The sequence below is a fragment of the Silene latifolia genome, chromosome Y (assembly GCF_048544455.1).
Source record: "Silene latifolia isolate original U9 population chromosome Y, ASM4854445v1, whole genome shotgun sequence".
NCBI classification, from domain to species: domain Eukaryota; kingdom Viridiplantae; phylum Streptophyta; class Magnoliopsida; order Caryophyllales; family Caryophyllaceae; genus Silene; species Silene latifolia.
The window spans coordinates 409307920-409320246 of NC_133538.1; the positions used below are offsets into that span (position 1 = coordinate 409307920).

Below are 12327 nucleotides of genomic sequence, written 5' to 3' on the forward strand. Positions count from 1 at the left end.
TAATTTTGCATGTTAAAAGTTTCTGGTCCTAAATGGATTTTAGGTCATATGAGACTATTTATGGTTTTTTATTGTTCATTTTATATATTATTGGCATTAAAATGTGATTTTTATGAGAAAGATGTAATTTTTGGACGAAAAATAGCTAAACTTCGAATTTTTCAGTGGTTTTTGGATATGTTTCACATATATTATCTACTGATGGCATGTTAAATCTCGTGAATAACTAAGTTATTTTGCATGAAATATGGATTTTATAAGCTTAAATTGAATTTAAAGGGTTTATTAGGTTAATATGAGTTAAATTTCGAATCTGGTCATAGAAATTTTATATGTTGTCACATGCATTTTTACTCAGTGTGTGTAAAAATCTTAGACGAATTAAACTTCTTATGCATGATTTATGGATTTTTGAGTAAAAATTCAATAAATAGTGACTTAAATTAGTCTATAATGCTAAAACATATTTCATGACTATAGAAAAACGTCATATGTTGCATTTTATCCCACATTTCAGATCTAAAAGTGAAAAGTTGATTAAAATTATATTTCTCATATTTTAATGGTCATGGTTGTTAAAACCGATAAACCGCAACGATGTCTTTCTCGAAAATTTTTTGAAATTTTTAACCTAAGTTTTGAGTATTATGAGTGTCATGGTATTTTTCCAGAATGTTCATGAGTTTGAATTTCAAATTTTGAAATTATTTGGAATTTTTATAATTTAATTTGGAGTTTATAATATAATATTATATTTTTGGTCCATAATGAACAATACTAAGAAATCAAGTTGAGTTATTGTCAAAATATTAGTGAAAACTAAGTTTTGAGTCTTAAGATGGTATTAGTGTCGGATAAAGATGAGAAGTTTATATCACGATTTTGGCAAGAGTTGGAGGAATTGATGAGGACTACCTTAAAGATGAGTACGGCGTTCCATCCTGCGACAGATGGTAAAACTGAGAGAACTATCAAGAATTTAGAGGACATGTTGCGAGCTTGTGCGATGGAATTTGGTGGGAGTTTGGAGGATAGACTGGATCTGATAGAGTTTTCATACAACAACAGCTACCACATGAGCATTTGGATGGCACCTTTTGAGGCGTTGTACGGGATGAAGTGTAGGAGTTCGGTGTGTTGGGATAATAGCGCTGAAGCTGTGTTTTAGGACCACATATGGTATAAGATATGGTTGAGCAAGTGTGCTTGATTCGACAAAAGATGAAAGCAGCCCAAAACCGATAAAAGAGTTATGCGGACTTGCATCGAAGAGACATTGAGTTTGTTGTGGGTGACAAGGCTCTCTTGAAATTGTCACCTATGCGGGGCGTTATGAGGTTTGGCAAGAGAGGGAAGTTGAGTCAGAAATTCATAGGTCTTTATGAGATTTTGGCTCGGGTAGCTGAAGAAGCCTATCGGCTAGCTTTACCACCATCTCTTGATCGGGTGGACAATGTGTTCCATATGTTACAACTTCGAAAATATGTGAGTGATCCGTCACATGTGCTTGAAGTTGAGAATATCGAGCTGGATGAAGCTCTAACTTATTCGGAGGTACCAAAAGAGATATTAGATCGCAAGGTACGCAAGACAAGTAATGGTGAAATCGTCTTGATTAAGGTGCTATGGTCTAATCACAACGTGGAGAAAGCCACTTGGGAGCCGGAGGAGGCTATGAAAGAACGCTAACCACACCTTTTTGAGCAGTTATGTTTGGTTATGGAGTCATAACCGTTGTATTTTAAGGGGGGGGGGGGGGGTAGGATATGTTCTCCGTGTAACCGTACCATATGCTTTCTGTATCCCAGAGCCAACTGAATCTTACTCCAAGTATCTTTCATTGGAATAAAATGAGCTGACTTTGTCAAACGATCGACGGTAACCCAAACCAAGTGGTTGCCCGGCTGAGTCCTCTTTAACCCCACGGCAAAATCCATATAAATCGATTCCTATTTCCATTATGGTACCTTAAGTGATTGAATTTTACCTTGTGGTCTCCGTTCCTCTCCCTTTACCCTGTGGCAAGTCAAACACCTAGCCACGAACTCTGCGACATCTGTCTTCATATCGGGCCACCAAAACGTCTTCTTCAAGTCCTCATAGAGCTTGTCACCATCCGGATGTACAGAATAAGGAGTGCAATAAGCCTCCGTCATGATCAACTTCTTCAAGTCAACGTCACTAGGTACACAACACCTCCCATCGAAGCAAACACTCCCATATGTATGGATAGAAAATCTCGAAACTGTACCATCTCCTACCCTTATCTTCCACTCCTGAATCTTGGGAACAAGTTCCTGTTTCCTTTTTATGTCATCATATAGTTTAGGCTCGATCGTCAAATCACCGATGGTATCTCCTTTGCGAATCATATGAATCCCCATCTTAGTCATCACATCCCTCAGTTTTATCAGTGACATGGCAGTGCATAGCGAATGCACACTCTTTCTACTCAAAGCATCTACAACCACATTAGCCTTCCCCTCATGATAGACGATCTCCATATCATAGTCCCCAATCAGCCCTATTCACCATCTCTGACGCATGTTCAACTCCTTCTGAGTGTAGATGTACTTCAAACTCTTATCATCTGAAAACACCTTGAAGGTTACCCTGTACAGATAGTGCCTCAAAATCTTTAAAGCAAATACAACTGCACCCAGCTCCAAGTCATGAGTAGAATAGTTCTCCTCATACGACTTCAGCTGCCTCGAAGCATAAGCAATGACCTTCCCATTCTGTATCAAAACACAACCCAACCCATTCTTCAAAGCATCGGTATAAACCTCAAAGTTCTCACTTCCCTCAGGTAAGGCTAGAACGGGAGCTATAGTCATACGATCCTTTAATTTTTGGAACGCCGTCTCATAGCTCTCATCCCAATGAAATCTTCACTCTTTCCTCATCAACGCTGTCATAGGTCTAGCGATCTTAGAGAAATCCTTCACGAACCTCCCGTAGTAGCCAGCTAAACCCAAGAAACTCCGGATCTCAGCAACATTCTTCGGTGCTTCCCAGTTTGACACCGCCTCGATCTTACTAGGATTCAACGATACACCGTCTTTTGAAATCACATGACCCAGAAAAGCCACTATTTCCAACCAGAACTCAGACTTGGATAACTTTGCATATAGCTGATTATCTCGCAAGGTTTGCAGTACCAACCTCAGATGCTCCTCGTGTTCTTCCTTTGTCTTAGAATAGACGAAGATGTCATCAATGAAAACCACCACAAATCTATCCAGAAACGGACTGAAGATTCTGTTCATGAGATCCATGAATACTGCTGGTGCATTAGTCAACCCGAAAAGCATCACCACATACTCATAGTGACCATACCGCGATCGGAAAGCTCTCTTAGGAATATCCTCATTTGCAATCCTCAGCTGGTGATAACCCGATCTCAGATCAATCTTGGAGAACACCCCATCTCCACTCATCTGGTAAAAGAGATCGTCAATCCTCGGCAAAGGATACCTGTTCTTCACGGTAACATGGTTCAGCTCTCTGTAATCAATGCATAACCTCATACTAAGATCTTTCTTCTTCACAAATTGAACTGGTGCACCCCAAGGCGATACACTAGGTTGAATGTATCCTTTATCCAACAACTCGTTCAATTGTTTCTTCAACTCCTCCAATTCTTTTGGTCCTATACGGTACGGAGCCTTGGATATAGGTCTCGTACCCGGTTTAAGTTCAAAACTGAAGTCAATGTCCCTCTTAGAAAGTAACCCTGGTATCTCTTCTGTAAAGACATCACCGAACTCAATAACCACTAGTATCTCTGCTGATGATGGCTCCTCTACCCGAGTATCCCTCACATGGCAAAGGATCAAAGGACACGTCTTCCTCAAACACGAATTTAAAGTTATCACTACAATCAACTTCATCTTGGGCTTTACAACAACCCCCCTATATGACACCTTGAGTCCCTTAAGCCACTTTAAAGACACTTTCTTTTGGCGACAGTCTATCTTGGCCCCATACTTACCCAACCAATCCATCCCGACTATGACCTCAAACCCATGAATAAGAAACTCAAGCAAATTAACTGGTAAACACATTTGCCCAACCACCATAGATACCCCTTTAAACAACTTGTTACAAGACACTGACTCTCCAGACGGTATAAACACGTTATCTTTTACCAACTCATACTCCCCTAGACCCATAGATAAGGCATGACCCCTAAACACAAACGAATCGGTTGCCCTTGAATCAAACAAAATAAAAGTCAGCGTATTATTAACAAGAAAATTACCTGTGACTACTTGCGCATCCTCCTCAGCCTCCTGTTTGCCCATCATGAAGAGTTTACCACTGTTTTTCTATCCTCCTCCTTGAACCGTGGTCACCGACGTAGTAGGCTTAGCCGCCGAATTCTAAGTCACACTGTTGGTCGGACGCTGATAGGTTCCTCCATTATTGCGGTTATAACCGCCGTTGTTGTTGCCTTGGCCTCCTTGGTGGTTCCACGACCCAGCTGGCCTATTATATGCCGAACTCTGGCTCGCAGTTTGCGAGTAATTCCCCTGATATGATCTCGGAAAGCCTCCTCCTCCCCTTACAGCGCTCGTACACTCATACCGTATGTGACCTGTCCCACCACAGTTGAAGCATTACAGAGTGAAGTTCTCATTAGTACTCCGGCCGCCTCTTCCCCATGCACGAGATCGCCCGCCATAACTAGACCCTCTTGGAAAAGTTCTAGCTTGGTTGTGGTTACCCCTCTTCTGGCTTGACTGGTTGCCACCCTCACTCTCAACCTTCCTATTATTAGGTCCCTTTTCCTTGGCCTCCTTGGCCATATTCACCAACCTCTCACCGTGCCCCGCTCTCGCATAAACATCTTTCAGATCAGAGATTACCCCGGCCATTAGCTTTTCCATGATCTTCAGTGCTAACCCTCTCTTTAAACAAAGAGCCAAACTTTGTTGACTCAGCTGCATGTCTTCCGCATAGCATGACAGCTCAATAAACCTGTGATAATACTCAGTGACGGTCATGTTATCGGTCATATTAAAGGAATCAAACTGAGACCTCAACTTTGCACAGATGTGCTCCAGACCGAAGTGGTCCCTCATTGCCTTCTTGAATCCTGCCCGAGGAATTACAGGTTGGCCCATATTCCTATAGTATACCTGAGCACCTTCCTTCTCATTATGCCACCATACCCCAACCTCATTCCTTAGGTAGAACGCATCATGTTCTACCATCATCTCCGCCGGACACTGAACCACCTCCAACACATTCTCCATCTCCCGGTGTCAGTTCTTAAGTAGCTTAGGATCACCAGTACCCTCATAAGTAAGGGGTGAGCGAAAAATAGTGGTGCTCAGATGGGATGCATCCACTGATTTCCCTTCCCCTTTCCGCACATTTTTGAGCGCCTCCATGAGCACTTCTTGCTGCTCAATCATCCTAGCCACCTCCTTGAGGCTCATCTCTGAGGCCTGAAGGTATGCGGTTGATCTCTTTGGTGGCATTTTGAGCTGATATAACCAAGACAAACATAAGCACATAGCCTACGGTTCAAAACAAATATCACATCCGCCAAAGAGGAACTCGGCCTAGTACCTGAGGTACTCGGTCGAGTACGAGTTACTCGGTCGAGTATGCTGACTACTCGGCCGAGTATGCTGACTACTCGGCCAAGTATTATGACTCTAGTAGCTGATCAAAAATATACATAATGCATACTCGGTCAAGTACCATATGTACTCGGTCAAGTACGCCCCACTCGGTCGAGTGCCTCCCCTACTCGGCCGAGTGGTCATATTCCAGTAGGTACTGCCAAACACTTAACCCCCTACACTCGGTTGAGTGACTGGTTACTCGGCCGAGTACCCTCTACTCAGTCGAGTACCTGCCCAGCTCGGCCGAATCTTGCCAAAACGATATACCCTTCAACTTGACAACATATATATACGTATACAACTTCCTAAACATGTTACTGTCAATCAAAATCCAAGTAGTAACACTCAAACATGCTTCATACCACCTCTAACACATCAATTCATCAACCCTATGTTCATCCAATTCAAATAAGCATCTATTCCATCCAACACTATTATAAGAGACATACACAACACATGAAATAACTCCCTTGACACCCCGCAGTGACTAGATCAAAGTTATAAGGGCCAAATTGCGGCCTTAGGACATCTCCCAAGCCTTTGCGGTAGCTCCAAACAACTCCTACCCGGGTTCATTTTAGTTAGACACGCTATGTTCATTTTGTTCATTTGTTTTAGGTTCCAAAATTGTCGCTCTGATACCACTTTGTAACACCCCTATACACCAAGGTGCCTTACCAAGACGACCCTAGAATATAAAGGTCTTACCATCTCGGTTGCCCGAGGTAAAGTATATCAAATAGACCATCCAAGAACGTTTATTAAAAGTTAACAACTGTTTAACAAATTACAACTCAAAGTTTAGCCAAAACTATTTATAACCAAAATAACCAAAAGGAGCAAAAGGAACTAATATATAAATGTCAGCGGAAGCTAGCTAAGCGATCGGTGATGACTCGACCCCATCCAAAACCCGCAAGCTATCCTCAGCCATACCTGCTAAATCAATTGCTCACTATCCCCGAATGGATCACCGCAGTTTTAAAAACAATAACGGGGACAATCAACTGTATAACCAAGATAAGAATTCACAAACACAAGTAATACAAACCAATCCAATTGCAGTATCATTCTCCAAACTCCATTAGTAACCAGTAACTGACTACACACCGAAATGTGTAGCCCTGCCACTAGTAGAAAAAAACACCTATTACGTCAGTCGATTTACGTCGGTTCTACAAAAACTGATGCAAAAAGTACTTAGTTTTGGCGAGAATCCATTTCGCCCTATAGTCTAGATTTTTGCGTCGGTTTTTGGAAGAAACTAACGTATATAATGTGTCGGTTCTCATCAAAACTGATGTATTTGGTCAAATACATCATTTATGTTATTAAACCGACTTATTTGATATTATGCTTTTGCACCAATTGTACCTGAAGCCAATGCAAATACCCATTCCCATATTAAGTCAACACATCCCTTTCCCCATTCATTCCTTCGAAAAAAATATACACTCCTTTCCTCCATTCCCTCATTCAATCGACACCACACCCCACCACCGCCCCACCGCCGACCCACTGATGACTCGCCGCCGACTCGCCATCTATTTATCTCATTCTCTCAACTATTGATTTGGGATCTTCAGGTAAGTTTTATAATCTAGGTTTTTGCTTTTCTATTTTACCGCATACTTATACATACTCTTCTCTATTGATTCTGACCTCACGTTTTTCTTCATTAACGTCATCGACGTTGGGGTTTTTATAACTGCGCGGTAGCTGATTTTTTTTTGAGTTCAACCTGATTGTAAGGGTTTTTAATTTTCAAGAACTTTTTTTGTTCTATAAGTTTAGATGTATAATTTTGATTTCTACCTGCTAATATGGTAAGAATCAGGTAGTTTATTTACAAATTTCTGTGGGTAATTGTTAGATTGTTAGAATTGGATTTGATCTTTTGGTTAGGGGACATTTAATCAATGCTAAATGTGGAATTTCTTATGTAGATAATCTTTCCATTTGAGGATTGCTGAATCAATGCTAATTGTGCGAAACTGATCTCGTATGCTATCAAAACTAATTGAGGATTAAATATGTTAGGGTATGTAATATTTGGGGATTTTTATGACAAAACCAGGCGGATAACCAACCCTAGACCAGCCCTCTTTATTATATGGTGATTTCTTCGTTCCAGCTGAAAACAAAGATATAATAACATCGACAACCTGTTGCTATGCAATGGTTGCTTTGCTTGCTGGATTATCTTTGTAACTTGCCCCTTAAATGCTCAAATTATATGGTGTCTCCTATGTGGTAGCTTTCCATTTCCTTATTTGCAATTCATCTTGGAGCATATAATTGTGTGTTTACGAGTATTTTCAGTGGTTTAATTTAAAGAGTAAATATGATCAACAATTCTAATATTAAGAGTTACTACTTTGTCTAAGGTGTGACCCATGGCTGCCCCTTCAGCAAAGATCTCAAAAATAGAAGACAAGAAGAAGGCGAGGATAAGATATCGCTTTTCTTGTGTCCCTAAAAAAACAAGCTGCATTTGTCACTTGTAAAGGACTCCCTTGGCTGCCATGTGATTCTCTTATACTTGAGATTACTTAAGGACCAATATTCATCCCTGAACAGGCCATTTAAAACATTTAGGAAGGCATAAATAACATTGCTCTAAACAGGTTCCAAAACAGACTAGTTCAGTAGCTTTCTTGAATCAGACCCTCCTTGCAAACACCATAACTTACTCCTCACGATGATTAAAAATGCCCTATAGGTACCAAATGAAAGCTACTTGAGTTAGCTACCACCTCCAAAAAGAATTACCCCTATATGTTGTCTGGTTTGAGAGGTATGATCATTTTAGTACTGACAGGCCAGGCTGAACTTGTGCTGTACATTTCAGCACGCAGGTGGCAGTTTTCAGAACTTGTGCTGTACATTTCAGCACGCAGGTGGCAGTTTTCAGATGGCATAATTCTTGACTCAAGATAAACCACGAGGTGACCCATATACCAAATCGAAGCTAGATGAGTTGTCTATCCTCTCCAACTAGAATCACGCAAGAACATGGCTTGGATCTTGAGTTATTAAACCGTTAGTAAGTTTAGGTCAGAAATGTGTGTCATAGCATTCTTCTCAGGTGCCTTTGCACAACCATAAGTCGAGCTACACATAAGATATAAGCATAATTCCACCACTTAGTTTTATTTAACATTCCAAGCTTTCCAACCATATAAAGATCACCAAATATTATTGAGTGTAGCTCAAGATATGATGCCAATAACAGGCTCTCCTATTTTGACTTGCTGTCAAAATGCTCTTTCGAGTACGCATTTGTTACTTCGGTGCAACCAAGAGCTTGAATACTTGTAATGCTTACTATAATCATTAAACTTATAGTTAAATGATTACTCCTGTTATAGACCCCCATTTCTATAAAGAATTTGCTCTCAAATTCCATTTGATCAAAACTCTTAGCACATGCTGCACATCTCATAACCCATGAACCCAATATTAGTTTAGTTAGTTTAACCATCTGATACATTTGGCTCCGATTTTCAGCCTTTCATCATGTGGTTGGTGTGACACCCCTCGATGAGGCATCAAAAGAACTATTAAATTTAAGCAGAAAATACGATATTTTTAAACCTTTAAAAGTTTAAAGTGCGAAATCCACCATAAATGATCAAACGAAAATGAAAAGAAAGATAATTAAGTTTTACAATTAAAAACAAAGTGCGTTGGGGAAAATATATCCCACGAATAAGCACAAGTCTAAAGATAGGTGAATCTAAGAAAATGATAACTAAAGTCCAAGGGTCAACGTTCTCGCTAGCTCACACGTCTCCCCTATATAATCTGCATCACAAACCTGTCATTCATGTAAACATGAACGCCACATTCAGTCGGGAGTAACTCAGGGTTCTCCCAGCCACAATATGTCAAAATACAAGTAAGCAAGAACTTAATTAAACATATTGATCATACATCATACTGAATAATAATGAACAAGGGGATATAAACGATAATCATAATGAGATAGGCATATTACATTCATGATGAGATAGGCATATTACATTCATAATGAGATAGGCATATTACATTCATAATGAGATAGGCATGGTACATTATATTAAATATGGCTTCAAGGGAGTAGAATAACTAAGTCAACCAATTTCATATTAACTCGACTCAACTATTCATATGAGATAATTAAAATAGTATGGAAGACACGAATACGGTCGTTTAGACAAAAACACACATTTAAAGGAAATATAACATAGATATGAGATTAGTCATCGAATCATATGAATAAGATAAATAACAGATCAATTAAATAGAAAATACATGGATGGAAACCATAGCCATTACTTTGAAAATCTCTTAACAAACATTGTACGGGACGTGGCTATCAATGTCGCATTCATACTTATGGCTTGCATCTCACCATAAGAACGGATGGGAACATCAATCCCGGCGATCATATCGCAACTAGAGGCTTGGATCTCACATCTAGTATCCGATAGGACCAAGACTCTCACAAACAATCATAGGATACATGAACTCTCGTATATAAGGACACGTCAATGACCATAATCAAGCAAGACATTTACGTAGTATGGAATCACAAGACAAAAACGTAGACTCCAACCTCTTGGTAGGACGACGATAATAATACGGTCCTAGTCTAAACCTGGATCCAGACTCTCGGGATGGGCGTCAGCCGATTCGACAAACGATATAGCAATCGTATCCAAGACTCGAAACATGGCACGCACTCGTATCCAAAGGTCGAGTAACCTCTAATCAGAAACATGACTCACACTCGTGACCAAAGGTCCAAAAGGGAAAACATAACCCAATCCGGAAACATGGCTCACACTCGTGACCAAAGGTCCGAAGAAAGGCGGAAGGATACCATAGTTTGAAAACATGGCTCACACTCGTGACCAAAGGTCCGAAAGGGAGAACATAACCCCATCCGGAAATATGGCTCACACTCGTGACCAAAGGTCCAAAAGGGTAATATAAGGAATGTCAAGTCGTCACACAATGTAAACCATCACACTCGGGTCACAAATACGAGTAAGAATGATTATATACACGTGACGTAAACAATTCATTTGGAGCATGTATAAGTACGAGAGTATAACAAATATCAGGTGCTCCCATGATAAAAGAGTGTCAATACACCATACACAAGCATTAGAAACAAGTTTAAGATGCATACCCAATAAGAAACATAAAACCCAATCTATAACAACAAGTTTAGTACTCTACTACAATAAAGGTAAAATTCAAACGGTAATAACTTGAGTTCTAAACATGATACTGAGGTGAAACCAGTTGGAGGTGATAGCTTATCCTCTTACAGTTCTAACGGTAGGTCATAAGCCTCAAACAAACAAGTAACGAAGAAGTTATGGTCATTTTACAAAAACTGGATCCAGGCCGTGGCGCAGCCTGCGCCGAGGTGCGCAGCCTGCGCAAATCACTGATTTGCACGACACAACAAATTGATCTTCATCTCCAAATCATTTTTTTATCATGCCATTACCATCTCAATTGCACCATATATTACCCAAGTAACTTTATACAAGTATTAAGGGTGAAATCAAAGCATAAAAGAGGAATTAAAACACAAGATTCGATTCAAATTCAAACAATTCCAAACTAACAATTTCATGACATAATTAAACACAATTACTAAGCATGAATAAGACGGTTTCTTTACTAATTCATCCATGTAAACACTCATGTCACCCAAAATATTGGAAATTTCTTCAACCAACCATGAGATGGTTTCTCACACAAACTCATTCAACAACAAACATGTGAAACAAGAAAAGATTCAATCTTTAACATACATATGGACAAACTACAACATATAAACACACAAATTTGACATAATGTCGAGTAACCCATTAACGTTACCTTTTGCACTTAAATCCGCAATAGACTCGTCTACCTTTCAAGAATCCACTTCCGGGTTAACTAATCTTTCTCCCAAACATAAGAAAACACAAATTAAGACTAAGAATCGAAATTAGAAAAAAGGGTACCATGTATAAATGGCTCGACAACCCTATATAAGGAGGAAAGTCGGTTCCTTTCTTACCTAGAAAGATGGAGGGCGATGAGAAGAAGAGATAGACGCGAAAAACACTTGATTCAGATAAGAATTGAGCAAGTTATGGAGTTTTTGAAGTTTGTAAGAGAAAGGTGTAACAATGGTGGTGGTTGTTGAAGATGAGTGCTGAGAAATTGAGGAGGGAGGTGTAGTTAAGGTTTCCATCATGATTTTTATGAGGAGGAAAGAGTAGTATGTGAGCCCAATAGTCATACTAAGCCCAATATGCAAAATTGAGTCGATATACACTAAAAATTTACGTCTCAAGCCCACTACAACTCAGGATGGAAAATATTATTATTATTATTATTATTATTATTATTATTATTATTATTATTATTATTATTATTATTATTATTATTATTATTATTATTATTATCCAAAATATTTATTTTTATATAACTTAAGCTTTTGAAATATAATATTTATAAAAATCATGTTTAATAAAGAAATTAATTTAAAATATAAATAAGACAGTAGATGGTTAATTAAATTATAAATGTCAAAATGGAAAATTCGCAGGTGTTACAATCACCCCATCTTTTAAAATGTTTCGTCCTCGAAACTTGAAAATAGAATTGAAATGTCATATAAAAATAAAACCGGAAT

General features: G+C 39.2%; 3 protein-coding genes across 3 annotated transcripts; 1 reads left to right on the forward strand and 2 right to left on the reverse strand.

Annotated features, from left to right (window-relative positions):
• The first annotated feature begins 1320 nt into the window (after positions 1 to 1320).
• LOC141632296 (uncharacterized) lies at positions 1321 to 1689 on the forward strand. The gene has a single exon (XM_074444854.1). It carries the CDS (start codon positions 1321 to 1323, stop codon positions 1687 to 1689), a length of 369 nt encoding a protein of 122 aa, XP_074300955.1.
• A 269-nt stretch (positions 1690 to 1958) lies between these two features.
• Positions 1959 to 2384, reverse strand: LOC141632297 (uncharacterized). The gene has a single exon (XM_074444856.1). The coding sequence runs from the start codon at positions 2382 to 2384 to the stop codon at positions 1959 to 1961; it is 426 nt and encodes a 141-aa protein (XP_074300957.1).
• A 144-nt stretch (positions 2385 to 2528) lies between these two features.
• On the reverse strand, positions 2529 to 4307 carry LOC141632298 (uncharacterized). The gene is made up of 3 exons (XM_074444857.1): positions 3613 to 4307; positions 3075 to 3261; positions 2529 to 2738 (listed from the first exon to the last, which is right to left on the reverse strand). Exons 1-3 carry the CDS (start codon positions 4305 to 4307, stop codon positions 2529 to 2531), a joined length of 1092 nt encoding a protein of 363 aa, XP_074300958.1.
• Positions 4308 to 12327: the final 8020 nt, after the last annotated feature.